At 39.2% G+C, this 26,684-nt stretch overlaps 1 protein-coding gene across 3 annotated transcripts in view; it reads left to right on the top strand.

Annotated features, from left to right (window-relative positions):
• Positions 1-12,325: 12,325 nt before the first annotated feature.
• Positions 12,326-26,684, top strand: part of ttc39a.L (tetratricopeptide repeat domain 39A L homeolog) — a 48,762-nt gene continuing 34,403 nt past the window's right edge. Inside the window, exons 1-2 of one of the 3 annotated variants that reach the window (XM_018258411.2) lie at positions 12,342-12,515; positions 12,872-12,911. In XM_018258411.2, coding sequence (XP_018113900.1) covers positions 12,880-12,911 — 32 coding nt within the window. In that variant the 5' untranslated portion in view covers positions 12,342-12,515; positions 12,872-12,879. Of the gene's footprint in view, positions 12,516-12,871; positions 12,912-25,863; positions 26,109-26,684 lie in introns of those variants that run through there. The other 2 variants (XM_018258412.2, XM_018258410.2) reach the window with 2 other exon arrangements.

The raw sequence follows: 26,684 nt of genomic DNA, 5'->3' as shown, positions 1-26,684 counted from the left end.
GGGTAAGATGAGGCATATCATGTAATTTCAAAAATCAGGCATTGAATTCACTCTGCTTCTACTATAATTGTCTTGGCAGTAATGCTCTATTCTTAGTATTCGTTAAAGTAAGATATGATTGAGAAAACAAATATTTTTAATTTACATAAATACCCATCTGTAATGAGAGCACTCCATCACTGCATTTCTTTTTCTTGGTTCAGATGAAACAGAAGCAAAGGATTCCTATCCCTGCACACAAAGATCCACACTGTATTCCAGAGGATAGCAAAACAGCATTCCTCCTAATGACATTAGACTACCAATAATATGGTCAAGACAGCCTGTCTGTGTGTGCAGTGAAGTCATATCCTGGGAACATGACCCAACCATGTGACATCTAAAGAGTGTACATGCAGAGCACCAAAACTATATGTAACAAAAGATAGTGTGACATCAATTTGCTGTTTGTCCTGAGCAGTAACCTCATATGAGGAGACTATTAATAAGGAACACCCTGGTAAATTGTTTTTCGACAATACTGTACATTAAGGGGAAATGTTTTTTCAAAATGAATCAGTTAATAGTGCTGCTCCAGCAGAATTCTGCACTAGAATCCATTTCTCAAAAGAGCAAACAGGTTTTTTTTATATTCAATTTTAAAATCTGACATGGGGCTAGACATATTGTCAATTTCCCAGCTGCCCCAAGTCATGTGACTTGTGCTCTGATAAACTTCAATCACTCTTTACTGCTGTACTGCAAGTTGGAGTGATATCACCCCCCTCCCTTTTCCCCCCAGCAGCCAAACAAAAGAACAATGGGAAGGTAACCAGATAACAGCTCCCTAACACAAGATAACAGCTGCCTGGTAGATCTAAGAACAACACTCAATAGTAAAAACCCATGTCTCACTGAGACACATTCAGTTACATTGAGAAGGAAAAACAGCAGCCTGCCAGAAAGCATTTCTCTCCTAAAGTGCAGGCACAAGTCACATGACCAGGGGCAGCTGGGAAATTGACAAAATGTCTAGCCCCATGTCAGATTTCAAAATTGAATCTAAAAAAATCTATTTATTTTGAGAAATGGATTTCAGTGCAGAATTCTGCTGGAGTAGCACTATTAACTGATGCGTTTTGAAAAAAACATGCTTTCCGATGACAGGATCCCTTTAAATTTTTATATTTTTTTATTTCCAAGTATATGTGTTAAAAAGAAATATTTTTAGCAATGTAAATGGTAACTCCACCCAACATTACATATGCTTGATAAAAAATATTATTCCATTTAACTTTTTAATATTGCGATAAGCAGTATTTGATGTATTCTCTCTGTTGCAAACTGCAAGCATGGATGAAAGATTGTGTACATTTTTTGCATGCTGAAACAATATGAAAATAAATGTAAAATTCTCAATATTTATATGAACAATATAGGTAAAAATATTAAGCACTGATAAATATTCCCCATAGTTTTATAGTAGATCTCATCAGCCCCTGAACAAACTTGAGTAGTGTTCTTGTTGTTGAGAGTTTTGTACAAAGATGAAGAATATTCGACTTTAATGTAAAGCACTGTGTAACTTGTTGGCTCTATAAAATGGGCTTAGTACCAGAGAATGACTAATCGGAAAATTACATGAGCCCATTTATATGGAGTTACTACCACTGCTGTGTTTCCACTGACCAATGTTTAGAGTTGTAGAGTTGTTTAGTCAGGCCATCCCAGGTAGCTAAGTGCATGACAGGGGATATCTCACTACAGAAGAGTTGTGGGAAGAAGAAGGAAGAGTATTGCAAGCATACATGGAACAATGGAGTCTTATGCATAGGTGAATTTGAGCCAGTGGTTAGTTTCACAAGAGAAAAATATTTGTATAGTCGTCTCTTAACATTTCTATTAAAATATAAAACATATTTAAGTGGCAGTTTGCCTTAAAATACTTTTAGCATGACATAGACAATGGCTGTTTGCAGTTAGTATTTTTCATTTATGTTTTTTAAACCTGAAATCTAAAATGCTACCACATTGACATACAGTAAGTCTGCCATTAACACCCTTAGCATAATGGTCATGAGTTTAAACTAACAGGGACCAGGAAACTTAGAAAAGGAAGGTCTCCAAAATAGTAAAGACTAGCTTATTGAAGATGGGGCAGAAAGAATGCAGAGGAAAGTGGAATGAGGATAGGAGGAGTCATATATACAGGAAGCGAGCAAGACATGGTACAGGCGAATGAGCAAATATTGTAATTGCAAAGTGAAGCTATATAAAAGATGAAGGTTAAGCAGTGTTGCAATGGGGCATATTATAGGGGAGAGAAGGGACCTGCAGCTGTGCTGCTTGAAGAATCAGAAGCAGTAGAAGCAATGTTAAGTTGTGTTGCAGAAAGATGATAAAGGGAAGAGAGTAGCCCTTTTTAGTTACTGGATCATTATAACTCCATAGTATACCTGTCTCTGTATAGATTAAAGCCACATGTTACTTAAAGAGTCACTTTCTTGATACTTTATTATATGAATATGCACTGCATGTATAAACTTCAGAATACCTGTAGGAAGGCCCTTGTAGCATTTTGGCACAGCATCAAATAAGATGCATTCACGGTATAACGCTTGTTCTACAATTTTATTCCCCAGGCTAGAAGCATTTGACAAATATTCTTCCAGGCAGGAATCAACGTGGCTGAAAAATAGACACTTATGACACATACCACTGGGTCTTATTCTACACCCTTTCTCAACAGGTACATGCATTCAAGCACAGTTCATCTGTACAATCAGTATTGGTGTCATTTGACTGCAGCACAACATAGATTATACATTACACAGTCAGAACCAGCTTGAAGTCAGCTCCACTCATTTCTGCTGCAGCAGCCTGGAGAATAAGCCAGGGCACAAAAGTCATTCAGGGATATATAGTATTTCCTTTTCTCACAGAAAACATAACATTCAAGGATGAATAGTCTCTTTCTTTTTACTCTATAAACACATCTGTATTCTGTATTTAATAACCACATACACAAACACAAATTAACTTCAAAGGAAATTAATCAAGATATAAATGGTTTATGAGTGTACTTCTTCAACCCAACAAATTTTCCCGGCAGCAATCAACTCAACCATGCTGTTTGTCAGTGGTTCATTTTGTAGGTGGAATCTGTCAGTAACTCACAGCATGATGTGTTGGTTGCAGCTGGAAGAAACATTAGTTGAGGGACTAACACATTTTTAGTAGGGATGCACCGAATCCAGGATTTGGTCCGGTATTCGGCCAGGATTCGGCCATTTTCAGCAGGATTAGGATTCTGCCTGGCCTGAACCGAATCCAAATCCTTACAATCATGTTACTTTTCGTCACAAAACATGGAAGTAAAACATCTTTTAGCCACGCACAATTTTTCCCTCCCCCTCACTGATTTGCATATGCAAATTAGGGTTCGGATTCGGTTCAGTATTCGGCTGAATCTTTCACAAAGGATTCAGGGGTTTGGCCAAATCCAAAAAAGTGGATTCGGTGCATCCCTAATTTTTAGATTGAAATTATGGAAAATCCAGGGACATAAAATCATTGGGATGCTCTTCTTACTTAAAGTGCAGATTAAAACAAGAAAGGTGAAAGAAAAGTAAAAATGAAGGATAGAAGGGGAAAGTGATGGAATTAAAAGTTCAGTAGGATAATACATGGAAAAGCAAATAAATAAACAGTGGTATTCCTGGCCCCCCTGCTGCCCTGAGGGGGCCTTGTGGATGTTACCTCCTCTCAAACCCTTGTGCTTATCTTTCAGAGCATCGGAGTTTTGGTTCTTCTAGTTCAGAGAGCGCAATTGCGCTCCTTGCATTAGAAGAGCCAAAATTCTGATTTAAAAAATTCAAATTTCAAAGTTACCAGGTGTGGCTTTTTCTGCCCTTGGTAATTTGAGGGCTGCTGCTCCTGAGGAGAGTTTCTCAATTATCACTACTATATATATTTTATGGTTTATAAATGTGTATATTGAGAGATGTATTAGCAGTAGTGTGACTAGCAGTCGAGTTCCCCCTGCAAAAAAATCTTTTGGGGGCCCGGGATGCACATCAATTTGGTTCCCCGTCTACTTCCATTCCCTCTCCCAGCTGCTCATGCGGGCACGACTGATCAAAGCATGTGCACAAATTTTTTTTAGTGCCTGGGGAAGGAGGATTCTAGTGCTGCAAACCCTGCAGTTAGGGAGTTTTCCTGGTATCCCGGTGGTGCAGTCGAACACTGAATAGGGGGTTCAGTGTTCGACTGCCCCACCGGGATACCAGGAAAACTCCCGGTGGGCCCAGGTGTCTGTGGGCCCCTAATGCTGCTAAACATTTTGTCTATTTTATGGCCATTCCCTATTCGTATATATGAGAACAAATAGATGGACAAATAGATGGAATAATACATTATAGGATTATAGTAGGTAAAAAAGAGACAAGGAGAATAGAGTTGAGTGAGGAGAGGAAGCTAATAGTACTGAGAGTGGGCTCCTGGTCTTAGGTTTTTGGGTGGGCCCCTGGTGTCCCGGTCCAACACTGCCCCTGTTCCCTGGACCTGCTTCCTCTATAGTTATGCGCCGGAGTATAGGGATAGTTTAGAAAAAGGACTGCCAAAAAAGAGCAGAGCTGCCGATCAGTGGGAAGATTGAGCCCAAACATAAGACTATGGGAAGTGATTTGGTGGGCTCCCTTGGTGCTGCAGACACAAATACAGATATTTACTGTATATGCAAGCCAATTTACACACAGTCTCACTTAAACACACGCACACAAGAAGTTGCCTGCCCTCCATGCTGAAACAGAGCCATATTCTAACACAGTGTCTCACAGTCTCTCACACAGATATCCCAGAGGCCCACCAAACACATATGTGTACCTGCGGCCACTGCTACTACCCCTCAAAACTTTTGCTTTCAACCTACCCCCTTTAAAAATCGATGAGCAGGGCTGTCTCTACAGCATATGGGTCTAAGGTGGAAACAAAGCTTGAGACCCCAAAAAATTTGCACTGTGCACTGGCCATAATTACTCGTACATATCATTGAAATCACTGCAGAAATGCATTATCAGCACATTAACTGCACCCAGACATGTCAGTAAGATCACTGAAAAAGGACAATAAACTCATTAACCCAGAGCTGTCAACCTCCCTATTTTTCCGGGAGTTTCCAGATTTTGGGCTCCGTCCCCCAGACTTCCTTCACAAAATATTCCAATTCCTTAGTGCTTCCTGCTCCCATGTTGCTTGCTAAGCTCTGCCTCCTGCTGAAACTCCCTTAACGATTAAAGATGGCCATGTGTTCCGCATTGGAATGCACGGTCATCTTTACATTTTTCTTTTATTATAAGAAAAGAGAATTCCTGGCCAAAGATCAGGCAGCATGGCACAACAGGGCCAGATGAGAGTAGTATGGAGGTTCTCAGCTGTACAGTAGAGCAATAGAGTAATTTAACGGCACATAGTGATGCGCCCTCTGGGATGTTGCTCAATGCACAGAGCATGTAATTGAAAGCTGCTTCTATTCCTTTAGTTCCCTAACTTGAATGTACAATTGATATGAAAGATAGGGCAGGGGCTACATGCCTCCCCAGCCACCCCTTTAGAATTGAGTGCTGCTTACTGCAGTTTCTGCATTTTCTCTGGCTACATTTCCACTAGCGGAGAAATCATTAGCATTATACTTATTGAATCCTGGCAGACTTGCTAAATCTTAATTAAAGAAGACTGCATTAAGTGATTGCATATTTGTGTTAGCAGAAATAAAAACGTCGTCCAAAATCTTTGTCTTCTCTGAGCTTTATACACAGAATTACAAAATAATTTAGGATTTGTTTACTCCTCTCAGTGTTGTGCTTTTCATTTTCAGTTATTTCTTCTTTGCCTTTATTGTAACTGTTTTTTTTGTCATCTAATGAGCAAGATACCTTAAATGCCTTGACTCCATAAATAGAACACTATAACAGACCTATACTATATTCTCACTCTGCCACAGTTAGCTGTAGTATACAGTATACAGTAAAGTGCTGCAATGATATAGTTGAATTGTTGCTGCCCTGCAGGATAGCTCTTTCATTAGGCCTCTTGAACACTGAGCTGTGGAACAAAGTAGTCCTAGTTACATTTATGTTAATCCACAAGACTGCAATGCCATTTCCCCATGGATCAGCCACTTCTCCTCTTCAGCCTCTGCCTCTCCAAATTACGACGCCTATTTCCCACAGACACCATTTTAATGATATGATTCAGATTTTTAAAATTAATTTCCTTTTTCTCTGTATTAAAGAAACAGTACCTTGTACTTGATCCCAAGTGGGGGCCCAGGAGGTATAGGGGGCCCCACAAGGCCTTAATTGATTATGCATGTCAACATATATTGGCAGGACAACCACTAGATATGTTGTGGACCTTAAAATAAATTTGCTGTGGGGCCCAGTAACATATAGTTATGCCAAGCATTCTGGATAATAGGTCCCATACCTGTACTACAAAACTGAATCAGAACTGTTGACCCTTTATGCTATATAGTCCACAGTGAACCTATAGAGTCTCTATAGCTAACACTTCTCACCATAGACTCTCTTATACCTCTGGCTCCATAGAAAGTTTCCAAAAAAACCATAGGGCATGCATACAGTATGTACTACCCAACGGCCCTTAACCACAGCGCACCCACCATAGTATGCTAATAGCCCCCATAGTCCAGAAATTCCTCTGCTTTCTCTGATTAACTGCTGCATAACTTTATTATTGTTTACTATATTCCAAATTGGCACAGTGCAGTGTATAAATAGTGCACAAGCTTAAAATGCAATTGTCTTAGTGAATACCGTTGGCTCAATTATGTGTCTCTATTGCCCCAAATTCTTCCAATAAAGTTTTCATAATTTACTTCTTATAAAGTCTTATCAGGGGACTGCAAAGATCCGATCGTTCAAATCCTTGAACCATCGGACTTTCCCATCTCCCGACCTGCATTCAGATCAAATAAAGTACAAAAGAACAGATCAGCCGATGTTCTGCCCCTGACAGCAATCGTACGACGTTATGTCCGACAAAAGCTAGTGACAGTCTCCCACTGAAAATCATACGATCGGCAATACACGCAGAGATATTATCGGCAGCCAACAGAAATTTTTTAACATGTCCTCATCAACCAAACAACCGATCTCCGCTGGACGAAAAATGTCGGGACTCTCCACACGGTCCGAAAATTGTACGAATCCTCGATTTGTGCGATCGGATCTTTGCGTCTATAGCCAGCTTAACACTATTGTCTCAAATGTCATATCATACACTTGTGTCATTGACTATGCTTAGAAAGACAAAAGAGGTGGGAGGAGAAGATGATAAAAGGTTAAATAAGAAAAGAGTGGAGAGCAGATAAAAACAGGTGGAACATGGAAGAAAAATAGGAAAGGTAACATCATGAAAATGTCTGATTAAGTACTAATTTAACCTATCTAGTGGCAATGTGGGGAATATCTTGGATAAACTGGAGACTACAGAATTTATTGTGGGTACACTGTGTGAAATAATATGCATGCAAGGCAAGTTGTATGAAATATAGTGGGTTTTTCTCATAAAACTCCATGAATTAGGATACACATTTTTTCTCAATTATAGGATTTGGCCCATTTTATTGGAAAAGGGGAAGGAAGAGTAATAGTGATAAAACTACACAGATTTCTCTTTTTTCATAATAACGACTGTAATGGATTGCTTGTACTTATAATTGGCAGACATACAATATATAGAAAATGATATTGTTTTAGCATTAAGAATATTGCTGTGTAAACATAATGTATATTTTTTATTTTCTCTGTACATTATGCAAATGCCAGATAAAAAATTTAATTTTTATTACTGCAGAAAGGCAGAATGTGAAGTAATAAATATGATTTCAAATAGTGCAAATTGTGTTTGTGCAGGAGTTGTGTGACTATTTGGACACTCTGGGGCCACACAATATATGTGGCCTGAAGAATATGTGTCACTGGATGGGTACAATGAAGCCTGTGTTTCAAGGATGTGTGCTCTGTGTCACTGGTATGGATAACGCTTACTGTTATGCCAGTAGATGTATTTTCGAGATTTTTAAAGGAGATTTTGACAGCTCTCCCCAGTGCAGTAACCACCACTAATCTTGCTTCCCTAGGCCTAAGTCTTTGTGAACTAGTACTACCCACAAACTTGTTTTGTTGCTAGTGTAATTAAACATAAGAAAGTGTAAAAGTGTAAATTCAGATTTCGCTGTATGTGCTTATGTAGTTATGCACATACAGTTATGCTCTATAAAGGGATTAAAGTAATAATATATGGCAACTATAAAGGAAATGAATGCCAGCTTTAAGAAAAGAACAGAATGCTGCGTGTAAATTGATTTACTTATTAAGTTAAATTGCCCCTTTCCATGCATGTGCATAAGTAGTTATGACCTATAAAGGGATTACAGAACTATTAGGCAACATCTTTTAAAAATAACAATAATATGACAGCTATAAAGCAACCTGCAGTCCAGCTTTTAAGAAAAGAACTGAATGCTATGTGTAAAATGATTTACTATGCATGCAAAGAAAGTTTTTTATATGAAATTTTTGTCTAACAATACATTTTGGGTGTACATAATGAATTGAAAAATGAATGGGTGAATAACAGGAATTGCAAGTATGTTTGTGCTTTTGGAGCAGGGCAGGATTAACCAAAATAACAAAAGAGCCTAAAGCCAACAGACACCTCATCAGTAGTTGGGGTGTTTATGTTTATGTTGCACAAGTGCTTCCTATGATCTGATTTGAAAATCTGTTTAGCAATTGATTGAGATACATATTGTCGGCCCTGAATGTCTTTCTAATGGACTAACATTGGAATTTCCCCTTAGGTCAGTAATTAGGTAGAAACCAGAAGCCTTGCCATCATGTGTCACAAATTAAGCTCAGTATGTGCATTGTACACACAGTAAATAAGAATCAGCAACTCCTTTCCAATTTCACTTCCTGTTACAGCCACCATGTGGAATAAATGGAAATGCTAAAAATATAGTTTCTGGACCACATAGCAGTCACAATCACATGCTTAGCTTTTCATATATTCAATGTTTAACTCACCCACTATTCAGACCTTCTCATATCAGACTTCCAGTGTGCCATTTAAACCTAATGCGGCACCCTAGCTATTAGACAATTTAAAGAGTTCCCATTGCCTACAAATTTCTCCATTTGTAGGTGCCCCAATTGGGGAAACAATAATAGTTTTCTTTAAAAAAAAAAAGAAAAAGAAAAAGCCCCCTATTTAGTAGTCTGGCCCTGCACCTGGAAGGAGCCCTCAAGTGTGGACATGGCTGTTCCTGGTGTGAAAACCAGAGTGCCTGACGAATACTATGTTTCCCCTATCCAGAGTGTGGCCTATTTTAACCCTCACCTCTGGTGGGGAAAACAAGTTTGATGTGACGTGCCTTTTAAATTCCAAACTGGATGACTAAAATACTATGGTCTACCTTGAACTAAAACTTCATTTCATGGTAAACTGCAGTTTAACCTTAGTCTGCAGTGTTAAAACAACTGCACACAACAGCACAATAGTTTGTGGGATGCTAAAAGTTGTTTTGAGAATAAGGATCCATGTCCCCAAATGTACTTTCCAGGACCACTGCAGAACAAGTATGAAAAAGTAACTGACATGCAGACAGTCTATACTTGCAAACAAGAACACACTTTATTAAGGGCAAAGGCAAGTTAACAAGGCAGGCAAAGTAAACATTGGAATAGGCAAAGCAGGTACACTTTACAAGCACTGGAACAAGCAAGGCAGGCAAGGTAGGTACTTAAAAAACAGACAAAGCATTTACAGGTTACAGGCAAGGTACATACTAACAGGAGTACACAGCAACAAACACAAGGAAGGGGTTAAACAGGCTCAAAGTCCTAGTCCAGGCAATGGGTCAGCGCAGGCAGTATAAAAGCAAGGTCCATATTTGTCTAACAGAAGTCTATCAAGTATGTATGTCAGATGGAAAAGTAGCATACAACATTCCCTTCAAGTTTTTGCATCATGCCAGATCTTTCATGTAATTTGTAGATCATATTTGATATCAGTCACATTATTTTTAGATATGAACAACTACATTTGAATTCTAGGGAGCAATCTGTCAGTAAAAGGACATCCACCATCTGATATGCAGAGCTCTCAAGCTGCTGTCTCCCCTGGTGTATTGTAACAGGAAAAGTCCCAAAAATTGTCCCTGCTGCCTCCTACTGATTTTAATGAAAACCACCTGACTACTGGTGGTTCTCTGTGAGAAAATTCTAATTTCTCAGTCTGAGTACTGTTAGAACAGTTGTATTCTGGTTGCGATGGCAGATAGTAGCTGTTTTAGGCATTTCACCATCAACTTTTTAGGGGAAAAGTATCTCTTGACCAATGTATTTGTGCAACAGAGTGATTTTCCCTGTCTGTAGTTTCATGGAGGAGCAGAATCTTCAAGACCAACACACAATATTAAAGGCACAACATGTGTTTGAGATACAGCCACAAGTAAGTTATTGGTGGAAAACCTTCAATAAATATAAAAAGTCAAGGGAATAGTGGGAACCCTTCTTGGATAACTGGAGAGTGATGAAGGTACCATTGATGGTAATGTATAGGCTGTCACCTTGTTGCCTGTTTGGTTCTACTCCATTAATTTTTCTCCTCACCAATGAATTGCTCTTATAGGCTGATCCTTTCCAGCTCTGGTGTTTTATAGAATCTCCAAGACCAACACATGTTATTAAAAGCAGTAGAGCACAAATACATTTATAGAGTTTGACTGTGCATGGTAGAAGTTAAGCCTATTATTAGTTGTTGAAGGTGCAAATGATGTAGGTATCAGTTAAGCCAACACCCATAAATGCCATGATTTTAACTACTATAAATATTAACTGGCTTGATCCTGTGGAGCACCACTAATAATTACAGGTTCTCTACCAGATTTGGGATGGCAACACTTAGGCCACTTGTTTCTTAGGTAACATTGACCAGATGCTGGAGTGTGGAACCTGGGCACTGTTACATGGGTTGTGTTGATGCAATTTGTTCTGACGTGTTACAATTCAGAAAATTCAGCCATACAGCAAGAGGGAAGCAATGGGCATGGGCTAAAAGACAATTTTAAGCTCACAATGAAAAAAATATTTTCCTGGATTTCTCCCTGAATCAATTACTACAAATTTTTGACAAATCATAAATATGTGCCCTTTCTTCCTAGAAAGATATCCAGCTGATCCAGCCATTCATTCTCTTGATAGGGAACAACTCAATTTGTGGAATCTTTTGTGGTTCAACCAAGTTACACTAAAGCAAATGGCTGCTAACTATCAGACTTGTTGCAGTACTTTTAGCAAGTGGCAAAAGACACGAGCAATCTTCAGTACACAAATATTTTACCAATTGATGTACTGTTTTCAGGGGTGTAAATAGTGGTGTAACTAGATATTACTGGGCCCCACAGCAAATTATTTTTTCAGGTCCCCAAAATGTCTAGAGGTTGACCTGTTGTATATGAATTAGGCCCCAGCAACGTAACTAGAGGGGGTGGGCCCTGGCGCGGCACGTGAAGCAGGGCCCCCCGCCCCCCTCCATATGCCCGGAATCAGTGACGCGCAAGCTGCCAGGGGGCCCTGAGGGGGTACAGACCCTGGCCCAATTGCACCCCCTGCTCCCCTGGTAGTTACACCACTGTTAGAGCCTTTAGGGTTAGGCCATTGGGCCCCTGAACCTGCTGGGCCCCAATGCAGCTGCAAGGTCTGCTTCCTGTGTAGTTACACCCCTGGGCATACCCCATGAGTGAGGCCCTAATTCATATGCAATTTCAATAAATATTGATAAAACAGGTCAACTTCTAGACATTTTGGGGGCCTGAAAAATAATTTGCTGTAGGGCCCAGTGGCAGGCCTGGACTGGCAATCTGTGGGTTCTGGGAAATGACAGAGGGGCTGCTATAAAGTGCCATAGAAAGTCACTATTTAGTGGGGCTGTTTGGGCCTCTGTGTAGCTGAAATGCCAGGGCCTATTTTTAATTCTAGTTGAACCACTGACTGTTTTCATAGTATTTATTCCATATATTTTGTTGGAGTTCTAATACATTGCAGCTCACCAGTATAAATGATTCATATAAGTGTAAATTGATTGGCTGCATTGGCACTATGTTCCTTGTTCCTCTATGACGTGGAACAAACAGAACACAAATATTTAGGGACTACTATGGTTCTGTGTGGCATTATGAGGTTATGTAATGACGTACTAGTTTCGCTGCTATTATAATACCGGATTAAATTCATATATATGTGGCCGGCTGCGAAAGGTAAGTGCCAAGCAGGGAGCGAGCGGTGGGAGGACAGCGAGGCCCCGCCCACTGCCTGTCAGTGCGCGATAGTGTGAGAGTGAGAGAGCGAGCGTAGAACTTCTCCGGGCTCCGGCCATTGGAAAACACTCTGCTAATTGCACTTTTTAACAGAACAAGGGACCAACATGTCTAAAGACGCAGGCGGAGGGTAAGTGTCAAACATCCCCCCCCCCCGCGTTTCTGTTGAACATTCAGCTCTCCGAATAGGGATTATTAAACCGCGCATTGAGCTCGGTTAGTAAAGTATGATATGTGTAAGGGGATGAGAGTGCTTTTTCCTCGGGATGTCTGGAACTTTACTGTGTCCTTGCGCATGTCACTGTCTTCTGCCACTTTCATGTCATGCTGTAATGTCTTGCTGTATAGGAGCCTAAAGGGAAGCATTTGCTTTTTGTTAGAGCTGCTGTGAGAGTACAGAGAGGTTCCTGAGTGTTTTGTATGTGGCTGCTGTGGGAGCACCTACATAATCTATAATGTCCTGATGGACTATTTCTTTCTCCTCAGCTTCATTTATGGACTGGGATATTGAATCATTGTACCATAGGTGAGATCAGCCAATTGCAAGCTGTGATTGTCTTTTTATCGCTTCATTTTAACTTTAAACACCCCCCAGTCAACATTCACATCAATCAACTTATCTTGTGCCTGTAACCAGTGTGTAGTGATTGCACCTCTGCTTTGTGCCCACGCTGGGGGTTTGTGCAGAGCAGGAGCACAGATAATGGGGCTTATCACTGGCTCATTAATACCATATGCTTTGGCTGTCCTGGTAACACGACTGGTAGCCCAGAGCAGTCACACAGGAATAACAGGATCATACGAGAAAACGGGTGGCTCGGCTTATCATCTTGCAAAGAGGAGGCAAACTGGGAAAACCAGAGTTAACGCACTAAATGCATTCACTTCCATTTCTCTTATTTGGGAGTATGATTCCTACACAGTTTCATGGCTGTGCACTTCTTATTTACAGGGTTAATGAAATAACAGTTGTCTTTTCTGCTTGTGAAAGTATAATCTATCATAGAAATGCATACCTCCCAACTGTCCCTTTTTCGGAGGGACAGTCCCTCTTTTGACAGGTCAACCCTCAGTCCCTCATTTGTACTGGAAAGTCCCTCTTTTCTCTGCACTGAACAGCCAGAAAAAGAAACAAAGTTTCTCACTTAATTGGCTTTTAGCAGAGAGCCCAGAACACCTAACAGGTGCAAATAAGATACTTTGTAACAATTTTGAGACACAAAAACACAGTTTAGATAAGGAGAAATATTTTCAAACTTTCATAACCTGCCAAATTTTGTAAAACAAACATGGTAATTAGGGGGTGTGGCCACAGAAATGTGTGTGGTCAAAAAAATTGCTGCGCTACGTGCGGGAAAAAATTTTTTGTCCCTCTTTTTACTTCCAAAATGTTGGGAGGTATGGAAATGTCCAGCTGTAATTCCAGTAGCCTTGCAACTAGGGTTGCCACCTGGCCGGTAAAAATGATGGTTGATCCCAATGTTATTAATTGGGGAAAAAAGATAAATATATAGGAGAGCCGGTATTTTTTTCCAGAAAAGGGGCAACCCTACTTGCAATGTTATCATGTACACATATTTCTATAGAACCAAAATATTCAGCATCTTTGTATAATAAATGTTTATACATTGAACATACACATTTACATACAAAAAAAAGGCAATAACCTATACAAGAGGTACAGAGGACCACATTCAGAAGAGCTTACAATCTAATTGGAGGAATATATATATGTCTTGTGTTATATATAACACAAGATGTGGGAAACCAAACTCTAGCAGGATCCTGCTCCACTTATAAGAAAATAATAATGACAGTAGGCTGATGGTAAGAAACATATAGTATACTGTCGAAAATGGCTAATAGAGGAATACAAGCATTTTCCTATTCCCATATAATAGCAGTAGTGCAGAAGACACAGTGTTCCACTCAGTGCAGCCGCTGAATAGTATGGAGTTAACATACGAGCAGGAAGACGTTCTCAAGCAAATTTGGAGGCGGAGGCAAATTGTGAGCTTGAGTCACAAACATGAGAAACATGGGATATTTGACTAGTTATGCACCGGTAACACACACAGAATGGATGGATATTAAGTACTGCTCTGCTGTAATACAGTCATTGGTTGTACACTATAGTTAGTAAATGATGCAGCTCATCTGATCTTATACAGGACATTGCTAGATTAAGTTTAGTAAGTACATGTATAGTCTCCTTGTGTATATATACTTTATTCTCACATTACAGAAAATCATGTGCTAGGTGTTTGTTATGTCCTATCTGACTGCTCTTAAAAGGCCAATGTCATGAGAATAATAGGTATTTACGTTTGTCTGAGAACAATGTGTAATAGAGTTGTTTTAAGGAAACACAAATACTGAGTATGCTACTGTCATTTTTATGCCTGCATGTAGAATTACGTTTCCTGGTAGTCTCATAAATTACTGCAGTCCTGCCATGCTTTATGGCAGCCTGAAATACTCCTCATATGTTGTTATATTACTCAAGCAAGATGGCGGGGCTGCACTCCCCATACAATTACATCAGGTCAGTGCATATCTTATAGAAGAGACACACCAGCCTGGGGTAAATAGATTGCATTTTCTCCCACATCATTCTCAAACTCAAAAAATATGCAAGCTTGCTGTAAAGCAGATTACTAAATTAGTGTATTGGCAGTTTTGTGTAGATGACCAGACTGCTTTTGGCATTGGACCAAACAATTCTGAGATTAAATCTAATGCAACTAGTGTTGCTAACCCATTAAATAAGACACAAATACATATTGTGAACGGCTAATTATTATTAAAAGGAATGTTTTATTTTTTTAGCCTAATAAAATAAAACATAATTCTAAGCAATGTTGCAATATATATTCATTACAAATTGTCTATGGTTTTTATGCTATTTGTGTAAGTATTTCTAACAAAAGCAGTGTTTGTCTGTCCCTTTCTATTTTCTGCCCTGATGACTCAATGTAGGACAAGCTAGCTGATTAAACGGCACCTATTGGGCAAAATTATCCCCAACCAGAGGTGCAGGCTTATAGAGCCCAAACTCCGGTTGGGGGGTAATATTGTTTTTTTTTTAAAATTGTCCCCCTACTGTTACCCCCAACTGGAGTGCAGGCTGTACCTTTGTCAGGAGATAATATGTTTGCCCTTTAACAGACCTGTCTGCAGTAGTGATCCTAGAGGGGGGCGGGCCCTGGTGCGTGACGCGCAGCCGGGCCCCGCCCCCCCTCCGTATGGCCGCATTTGGCCGCATTTTCAGCGGCACACGGACTGCCGGGGGGCCCTGAGGGGGTGCGGGCCCTGGCCCGCTCGCACCCCCTGCTCCCCCAGTAGTTCCGCCACTGCCTGTCTGTGCAGGGGATTTAAGACATTTGCAACCAGGAGTTAAGCTAATGCTGCTTTCAATAACTATTGCTTTTACTTACTACGGCATGCAATAAAGATTTTTAATAAATGTATTGGAAAGCACTGACAATGTATATTGAAAGTTGCTTAGAATTATGTTTTCTTTTATTAGGCAAATTTTTATTTTGGGGTTGACTTCCCCTTAAAACTTGAGTGCTTTTAGTGCTGTAGGCTGTGCTTGCTTCTCTGTAGCCATGCAGTTTGCTTAAAATTAATTGCTGATAGAACAGGCAAGATGTCAACTTCAGATTCAAGACAATTCTGATAATTCAAAAGAAATTTGTACTTTGAGATCTTTGTGAACAGAAAAGCAATTCTTGTTGGTTGTGTAAGACCCCTCTGGTCTGGTACCTCCAAGGGGGTTACTACTAGGGTTGCCACCTAGCCGGTATTTTACAGGCCTGGCCGGTAAAATTGATGGTTGATCCCAATGTTATTAATAGGGAAAAAAGATAAATATATAGGCCGGTATTTTTTTCCAGAAAAGGTGGCAGCCCTAGTTACTACTGCTACTTTTTTTATTAGCCATGCCAAAGATGTAATTCTAAGCAATATATCCAGTGATTTTCACATTTTCAGCATTCGTTTAATAAATCAGGCTTCTGCTAAACATACCTTTTCCCTGTTGCAGTGATTATGAAAAATGTATGGATTTTGTTATTTCTAATAAATAATAATTCTGCTTCTTGTTCATTTAAGTACAAGCAAAGCAAATCAGCGGTCCACTGAGAAGCCTCTGTATAATGAGCTGCTCCTGAAACATATTGCCCTGTCATTGGGCAAGGTGTTTTTAATACAGAGGGTTTCTCAGTGGATTTATGATTTGCTTTGCTTGTTCAGATGAATAGGAAGTAGAATGTGACTTTACTCTCACTTACATATTTTGCCCTGTTTAGTGTAAGAATTAGCAAAAACTATAGATATTTATTAATTTAAAAAGGTAGACAAAAATTATGTTTGGTTGGCAGGTTACTGTTGGCAGGATAAATGCAATAGAGCTGAGGACTGCAACTTGCACTTCCCTGATATAGGAAGCTTTGTGAGAGTTTCATAAGCAGATTGAAGAGCTCACAGGCCAACAGGTTAGCTAGCTCCAGACAAATAATACATGCATTTGTGTGTGCCTGTAAACCCTGCATAGAAGCAATACCAGCCTATAACCTCCCATATGTTATTAAACTCCCTTTTTTAATATTAATAACGAGTAAATATAAAGTACTAACTTATTCCAGGATGCTGTACTATAGAAGGGTGTGTACATCAAACATAAAGTGCCCTGCTCTTTTTTATATGACACAGAATATGTGTGTGTATTTTAATAAATTAATTTAAGCTTTTAAATGAGTTTAAAGGGCAAGTCAACCCCAAAATAGAAATTTGCCTAATAAAAAAAAAACATAATTCTAAGCAATTCTCCAATATATAGTGAATAAAGTACCCCCTCTTGTACAGGTCATAGAACTCCGAGGTGACTTCTAATATCCTCATATTTTGCAACAGGGGGTAGTTTATTATAATACACAAGTTTCAGTGAGTCATTACATCACTAAGCTCTGATTATAACCGATGACATCACTAAGCACCGTTTAGGATACAGGATATTCATGGCACTTGTGTATTATACATTTATTAAAAATTGTCAGGGCTTTTAAAGGAGAAGGAAAGTCGTTTAGCACTTGGGGTGCCAAATGTTAGGCACCCCCAAGTGAATTTATTTACTTACCTGAAACCCGGGCTGGTGCTCCTATCAGCAGAAAACTGCACCCGCCCGGGGTTATACCAGCGAGCACCTCTTGCTTCATGCGGCTGCGCATGCGCATTAGAGTGAAAAGTCGAACTTTAACTATAAAGTAGGGTTTTTCATTCTACTGCGCATGTGTCTACCCGGGGAAATTTGAAGAAAGCAGAAGCCGGAAGAGAAGCAATCCGTGGTGCTCGCTGGAATAACCCTGGGCTGGTGCAGTTTTCTGCTGAAAGGAGCACCGGCCCGGGGTTTCAGGTAAGTAAATACATTCACTTGGGGGTGCCTAACATTTGGCACCCCAAGTACTTAACGATTTTGGTTCTCCTTTACAGTTATTTGTAAAAACAATCGCTATTGAAAGCAGCATTTGCGTAACTCCTGGTTGTTACTTTCTAAACATAGTTGCAAAAGTCTTGGATCCCCAGCAGACAGGTCTGTTAATCAGCTGTCTTGTCTTACATTGTATCAACAGCCTGAGCCATGAGGGCAGAGAATAGAAAGGGACAGACAAACTGCTTTCTATAGCGATATGTATACAAATAACTTAAAACCCACAGAACATTTGCTATATTGCAAAGTTGCTTCGAATTATGTTTTCTTTTATTAGGCAATTAACCCCCTACGATTATTGGGGGTTGACATTCCCTTTAAATATGATGTATCCTAGAAAGTGAAGAAAAATTATGTCAAAAATTAATTTCAAATGCAAAAAGCCTCAGCAAGTAGCCAATACATCATGAGATAGTTTGTATTTTGAGCTAGTGGCCCATGTTTCTGTGCTGCATGTGAATTTGAAAAGCATATCCATAAATTATCCTTTCAAGCAATTTAATAGTGCATTAGTCACACACACACATAGCCGCAAGTGTATAAACAAAACTGTGTAACCGAGTGTTTATATATATATATATACAGTAGCTTGTACGGTACTGGGGATGTGTTCCAAGAGACACCAAGTTCCAGTGTGGGGTGGTGCAGCCGAGCCCTTGTACTCAGGCTGTGAAAAGAATATAGCATTAAAAACCGTGACAACTGATTTGTATTATTAATCTTTGACATCCTTTTGTGCATAGAACTATTTCAGTGAGATTACAGAAGCTACAGTGTTGTGTGATTTTGTCAGGGCATTTTTTTAAACTATACTGTGGAGATTGTTCTTCTGGAATAAAATCCCAAAAGTTAAGTGTCAACAATCTGTTGAATCTGTTATTGTTATTATTTAAATTATACCCCCAAAATTAATACTTAACAACAGTGTAAGTTAAGTGGCATATTAAAGACTGTCACCAAACTAGAATATATATTTAAGTAAATATTGCCCTTTTACGTCTCTTCGCTTGAACCACTATTTTGTAATGGTCTGTGTGCTGCCTCAGAGATCACCAGAAATACTGCAACTCTAACAGGAAGCAGTGTTGAAGCAAAAGACATAACTCTGTTAATTGGCTCATGTGACCTAACAAGTATAGTTTGTTTGGTATATTTGTGTGCACCGTGAATCCTAGGATCCCAGGGGGTGGCCCTTATTTTTTAAAATGGCAATTTTCTATTTATGATTACCCAATGGCACATACTACTAGAAAAGTGTATTATTATGAAAATGGTTTATTTACATGAATCAGGGTTTTACACATGAGCTGTTTTATGCAATATATTTTTATAGAGACCTACATTGTCTGGGGGGTATAGTTTTCCTTTAATCAGTATGTGTTTGAACCCAGACTTTAAACATTAAAAAATATTAAAAATGTTAAAATTCCCAGAGACATGAACATGCATCCATATGCCTAAAACATACATAGTGGGGCTTCTTTTACTTACAAGTGCACTGATGCAACAGTATTAGCAGTAATGTAGACACATACCCCATATGTGATAAAAGGCACTAAGATTGCCCAATAGCAGTAACTCATAGCAACCAATAAAATGTTGCTTTAAAACAGGTGACCCTAAATTCTACCTGCTACGGGTTATGTATATGAATTAGGACTTTGTGGGGCCCCTATACTTCCTGAGCCCCCCTGCAGCTGCAGGATCTGCTTACTCTGTAGTTATAGCCCTGGTTACCTTAAAGGAGAAGGAAAGGTGCTCTTTACTTGGGGGTGCCAGTCAGTGGCGTAACTATATGTCACTGGGCCCCACAGCAGATTCAATTTAGGGCCCCAAAATATTGATAAGGTGGCCTGTTCTACCCAGACATATTAAAATTGGCTATTAATTAGGGCCTCACTGGGCCCCCTATTCTACTGGGTCCCCCTGCAAGCGCAGGGTCTGCTTCCTCTGTAGTTACGCCCCTGGTGCCAGTATATACTTACCTCACACCCCGGCCAGTGCTCCTGTCAACAGAAAACTGCACCGCGCCAGGGTTCTTCCACCGATCGGTCTGCTTCCGGTTTCTTCTTTCTTGCTTTTGTGCGCATGTGCAGTAGCGTGAAAAGCCGAACTTTAACAAAGGAGTTGTCTATTTCCTTCTACTGCTCATGCGTCTGCCCCGGGAAATTTGAAGAAAGAAGAAAAACTAAGCCGATCGCTCTGTGGTGCTCGCTGGACGAACCCTCAAAGCAGTGTAGTTTTCTCCTGATAGGAGCACTGGCCTGGGGTGTGAGGTAAATATATATATATATTATATATATATAATCTTGTTATATAAACTTGTTGATGCCTAACTTGTGGCATCCCCATTTAAATATGCCCTTCCTGCTCCTTTAAAGATTGCTAAATCAGGCCCTAAGGGATATGGCAAATGAGGTGCTTTGAAATTAGGATGGACAGCGCCTCAAGTAGCTAACAAGGATTCTAGAATTTTTGCTAAAAAAACACAACGGGTACCATTATTGTCAATGAAAAATTTGGGCTGATCCTCTTTTAACAGCTACAAAACACATTGGAGGTTATTTACTAAGACTCAAATTTTTCCCATTTTTCATTAAAAGAAAGTCAACCTAACTCCCATCCATGATTTTACATAATTTGTCAAAAAAATCAAAAAAAAGTTGGTGCACGAAAAGTCTTGATAAAATCGTGCGGCAACTTTAATCAAACGTCTTTTTTGAATTTGACTCTTGAATCGGATGACTTTTTTGAGTTGCCACCCGAAAACCTTGACTTTTTAGAATTATTGTACGAAAACTAGTGCAGATAGCAGGGGCGATCCTGGCCCCTCAGCCGCCCAAGGCAGCTTGCTGCAGCCCTCCCACCCACCTTCTGTGTGGTTTGAAAACCAGAAAGTCGGCTCTTAAAGTTTCCAGGAGAGGCATTTTTGCCGGCCCTGGTAACTAGGGGAGTTTCTCAACCTGCCTCATTGGAGCAGCGTCCCTCCAGACCACGATGTCCAGAAATATCTTCAAATTGTAAAAGGGTCATCTGCCATTGACTTCTACATGACCCCTTTAAAAACTCAAACAGAAAGAATCGAGGTTTAATAAATAGGCCTATAGTCCTATTTATAGTATTAAAACTTAAGTAAATGAATGTAATAGAAGTTTTCACCTGCGTAGTCTGTATCGAAGATGACATTTCTGTTATGGAACTTCAGTAATCAGTGAAGTGGAAGTGGTTTATATGACACGCTAATCTGTGTTTACCAAAGGCAGGCACATGTGGATAGAACTGCCTTAAGACAATTACTCAGTAACATGACCCTATTAGAGAAGCTGTCAGACCACAACACAGTAGGAATATCCAACTAGATAAACTGGTTTTAAATATATTTTATTTAAGTAGTAAAGAGGCACTGGAATGATAGAGCTAGGGATGCATACATAACTAATGTGCACATTGTTGCACATTGTTATAGCTTTGTTCTGCAGAGGATCACTCTACACTTAATTTAGCAGCTTTCAGCCTGGGGAGTGCTATGAGTGTGTCAGCAGACTACCCACAGGACGTCATAGCTGACGTCTGGACTAGACTCAGTGCAGTAGGCTACATTTCAGTTCTCCTGCTGCAGCTAAGGTTGCCAACTGTCCTGTTTTGATCTGAACATTCCAGTTTTGCAGGTGCTCTGTTCTGGAGACATTGGCTAGCATGCTTACAGTTCGAAAAAGGGACATTAAGCATATAAAAAAAAAACATCCTTATGACTCCAGAAGTGTAAAATTTATCAATATTTCCTTTTGAGGGAAATATTATCATGAAATATTATAATTATAATAATTATGATATTATGAGACACCAGAAGGAGACTTTGTAGTAATGAAGCACACAGATATTTATTACTGTTTTATATGTATATTTGGCCATAGCCTACCCAAAACCTATTGGGGGTAGTAACCGCCTATTTCATTGCTGTCCACCTATTAACTATTTTTGCAAAAGTTGAATGCAGCAGAGAAAAGCTGCTATTCCGGTGTGCTTATAAGCTTCCCAAAGACAATGTTCTTTAAAAAAATTGTTTTCACAGCAGCTGTCTGGCCTTGGCATTCGCAAAAGGTGGCAACCCTACATGCAGCTTATCACCCGGTCTGGCCAGATTCCATCTTTGGACTGAAGCCAACCTGGAGATTGGCAGATAAATGTTTTTTTTAGTCAAAGCAAGTTTAGACTTAAAGGGGACCCGTCACCCAAAAAAAATATTCATAATCCTATTTTATCACATTAGTCAAGCAAAATGAACTTTAATTACACTATATAAATTATTTGAATCTTGTTTCCTTCAGTCTGGGAATTCATAATTATAGCAAGCAGGCAGGAGCCATTTTGTGAACACTGTTGTTCAGACAAGCCTTGCATCAGCTCAGAATCTTGTTTGTGCACCAGAATGGGGAACCTGATGCCCATCCCCATGCCCTGGCTACAAAATTGAACGGTAAAGCGAACGGGGGAATATGGGGAGAGCAGTGATTTCTAGGAAGTGCTGAATGGAAAGTGAAAGTAATTGTCTGGCCCGCCTCTATGCCCAGGGCATAGAGGAGGGGCAGACAATATTTGATGGACAGCTGAGCTTACAAGAGCTATGAATGCTTTAATGAAAAATAGAAATTGGATTTCATGTTTAATTTTAAAAGGACTTTTTTATTATACAGTTTTTTGTGTCTGGGTGACAGGTCCACTTTAAAACAGTATATATATTTAGTGGTATTTAAACCACATTAGAATAATTTCCTTCTACAAAATCAGGGATAGCTAAATGAACAGTTTATGTGTGCTCAAACTCAGCAGGTATATTAAAAAAAAAGTAAATTGAAACATCACAAATAATAAACAAGTTGGTAAACATAACAACTGTAGGTATCATAAGCACTTATTTCTGAAGCTGTATTTTTAAATAAACTTCTTGGAACTGAGCATATAGAAGTTTTGGTTTTATTATTGAATAATATCAGTTGGGCATAATATCAGTTGTAATAATATCATCTTGCATGTCTGGTTGGAAGGAATTTCATTATTTACTATTGGACTTTGCATACTGTAAGGGTGATGAGCTTGGACCTGTATATACTTGGGTTTAGTGTATAGTCAGGAAAAGCTGCCAAGACTTAACACCCACTCTGAAGGCCATTATCAGTTTAAAGGGACTGTTCATCTTTAAATTAACCTTTAGTATGATGTAGTGAATGATATTCTGAGGCAACTGGCGATTGGTTTTTATTTTGTATTATTATTTTTTTTACTTATTTAGCTTTTTATTCAGCAGCTCTCCAGTTTGCAATATTAGCAGTTAGGTTGCTCGGGTAATTTGGACCCATGAGAGTAAGCTAAATAAGAGACTGGAATATGAATAGGAGAGGGCCTGAATAGAAATATGAGCAATAAAGAATAGCACTAACAATAAATGTGTAGTCTTACAGAGTATTTGTTTTTTTAATGAGGTCAGTGACCCCCATTTGAAAGCTGTAAAGAAGAAGAAGGCGAATAATTAAAAAACGATAAAAAATAAATAATCAAAAACAATTTAAAAGTTGCTTAGAATTAGCCATTCTTTAACATACTTAAAGTTAACTTAAAGGTGAAGTATTCAAATATGTGGTCATATTGCATGTGATTAATTTATTGAACACATACAAAAGAGAGATCGCAAAGGAATTGGCAGACGTAGAGCCAATATACTTAACAATATTGTCTTGCATTTTCACTGATCTCAGAAGAGTTTTACAACCAGTTCTGACAGACTGCCCCTGGAGAGCTTGCAGTCTAAAGTCTCAGTCACACATACCGTAATCAATTAACCCGTCTGTATGTTTTCTGATTATGGAAGGAAACTGGAATCAAACCTAGGACCATAGTGCTGCAGTGCTAACCATTTTTTCATTGTTCTTGTAAATGGCCTCTACTTTATTATATAATATCACTAAGTTGTTTTACTCTAAATTTTATCATATTAAAAACACATACAAACTGTTCAGATCAAATGATTGTCTTACTATTGGAGATGAAGTGTGTTGTGTTGCAGAGCAGTTTATGTGAATTATGTGATTTCTTTTACTGATGTTGAATTTATAACCATGTTAACACGCTTTGAACATGATAGGGAAAAAATGCTCATCAGCGAAAGGATTCTATATCTCAACAGATTTCTCTTTTATGTATTCATTAACATATATTAGTGACCCAACCCTAGAGCACAGTAGAAATGTATTGTTAATAAATGACTGTAATTATTTTCCTATACATACCCAGTGAAAAATAGATTATTCTGCATAATAACAGTCCAGTTCTGGTTTAAAGTAAAGGACAAAACACCTCTCTATTCTGTACAGATTTCCCTTCTGTTAGGAGCAGTGGCCAGCTTCTTTTTATAGCTCCCCTCATTTCCAGCTTGACAGGTTATTCCTGTTTTGTGCAGTAAAAAGGGCCACCCTTTGGAAACTGGAACCATTAAAAAATACAAGATGCAGGTAAAATGAATAGTGGAATTCTTAATGAATCGGATTTATGTATTTGACCACTATATTTCCAAAGGTATCTGGACACCTGTCCAACATCTTTTATAAATACCAAGTTGACCCTCTGGTTTCAGCTGTAAAGACCCCTATCCACTAACTATGGAACATTGTTGTGGAGATTCACCTCCATTTAGCCATATGTGTTCTTTGGTTCTCGACAGACTTGGCTTACAGAAGGCATTTCAGTTTATCCCATAGATAGTTGAGGTGGGATTCGGGTTCTCTGCAAGCCTGTCATGAATTTTATAGTATTCTGTATATTTAAGACTTGCTGTTACTGGAGCCAGGGTCCCTAGCCTAAACCATAAAGAACTGTATCAGATCATTATTTCTCCTCCACCAAACTTTACAGTTGGCATGTTACATTCAGACAAATTGCCTTCTCCTGGCATCCTCCAAACCCACTAATCTGTTGTACTACTAAAGATGAAGTGCAATTTATCACATCACAAAAATCCTTTCCACAGCTTCCAGAGCCCACAGAGATAGCCTGTGCACTAGTGATGTATGACTGGGTTCTTGTCTGTAGCTGTTTACCCACATTTTCGTGACAAATAGTTCTTGTACCGATGTTGCTTTCAGAGACACTTACAAATTACATTTCCAACTAAAGACAAGTAAGTTTAGAAGGGGTGTCAAATATTCATATTATAATGTGGCCTATTAAAGAATCAATCCTAGCTGGAATATATATTTAAGTAATTATTTCCCTTGATCCCCCATTTTATAGGCAACCAGGATGGCCACCTCGCCCCCCACACACATGCGCGACTACATACTCACGCATGAGAGCGCATTAATGGCGAGACTGGGGTTGCTACAAGAAGATCCGGCAATGAGGGGACAAGGGTCAGGTCTATGGGTAATTGATGGAAGAGGTATGTGCCTAGTGCCCCCCCACTGCTATGCCCTAGGCACATGCCTCTTCCTACCCCAAGTTCCAGCCCTATTTGTTTGCAGCGTGAATCGTAGGATCACAGAGAGTGGCCCTTATAATGGCAGCTTTCTATGTAGGATTACCCAATTGCACATACTACTAAAAAATTATATTATTATGAAAATTGTTTATTTACATGAAGCAGGGTTTTACATATAAGTTGATTTATGCAATACGTTTTTATAGAGACCTACATTACTGGGGGGTATAGTTTTCCTTTAATGTGTGTGTGACTCTAATGTCTGAAACACAGACGTTGAGTGCATTTACATTTTGAGTGTTTTGGTCCAAAGTTTGCCTCTGACTATCAGAAGGTGCTGAGGCTGGGGTGGAGAATACCATGGAATCTTAATCAGGAAGGGAATCTGGCCAATCAGCTAGGCTGATACACCCTTTTATTCAATGCAGGCACAGTGTGGGAGTGTTTGCAAAGTGGTTTAAAAAGGCATGCTGCACCTTTGGTTAGACTATTATATTGTAATCATCTCCAGCTCCCATAGCTACGGGGAGGCCAAATGACATGCAGTGGGGCAGCTAGGAAAAGGTTTATAAACTTTAACATTTGAGTTTGCACATTTTTTTCTATGTGCGTGCTTATTCCCTTTGCTCCTGGAAAAAAAGTTAGTTACCGGTATCAACAACTTTAAAACTGGTGCTTTCAAGGTGCTGCTGAACTACAAATTCCAGCATGCCTTGGGTTAATAAGGATAATGGCAGAGGTTCAAGCAGAAATGAAATGAGGTGAGAAACATGGTTTCAATTCAGATTTTCAGCTTTATTTCCTTAAAGGGGCTTGTTATAGAATGGCTAATTCTGAGCAATTTTTGAATTGGCCTTTGTGTTTTTTTAATTATTTGCCTTTTTCTTCTGACTCTTTCCAGCTTTCATATGGGGGTCACTGATCCCATCTAAAAAAAACAAACAAATGCTCTGTAATGCTACACATTTATTGTTATTGCTCATCTTTCTATTTAGTCCCTTCTTCTATTCATATTCCAGTCTCTTGTTCAAATCAGCACATGGTTGCTAGAGTAATTGGACTTTAGCAACCGAATGTAGAGCTGCTCAATAAAAAGCTAAATAGCCCTTTAAAGGGGTTGTTCATCTTCCAAACCCTTTTTTCCGTTCAGAAATAAAGACTTTTTTGAATTGCTTTCCATATTCTATTGTTGACTATTTTTTCAAAATCTAAGTTTAAAGATGAATTTCCAGTTTAAAGACAAAAAATTCAGCTCTTAATGGTACTAGGAGTGGCTTTTTTTCCACTGTTGGTAACCTGCTCAGCACTGCTGTCTGAGTTGCAGGGATTCTTCTCAG

The sequence above is a fragment of the Xenopus laevis genome, chromosome 4L (genome assembly GCF_017654675.1).
Source record: "Xenopus laevis strain J_2021 chromosome 4L, Xenopus_laevis_v10.1, whole genome shotgun sequence".
In the NCBI taxonomy this organism is placed as follows: domain Eukaryota; kingdom Metazoa; phylum Chordata; class Amphibia; order Anura; family Pipidae; genus Xenopus; species Xenopus laevis.
This window is presented reverse-complemented; position numbering and strand designations above follow the sequence as displayed.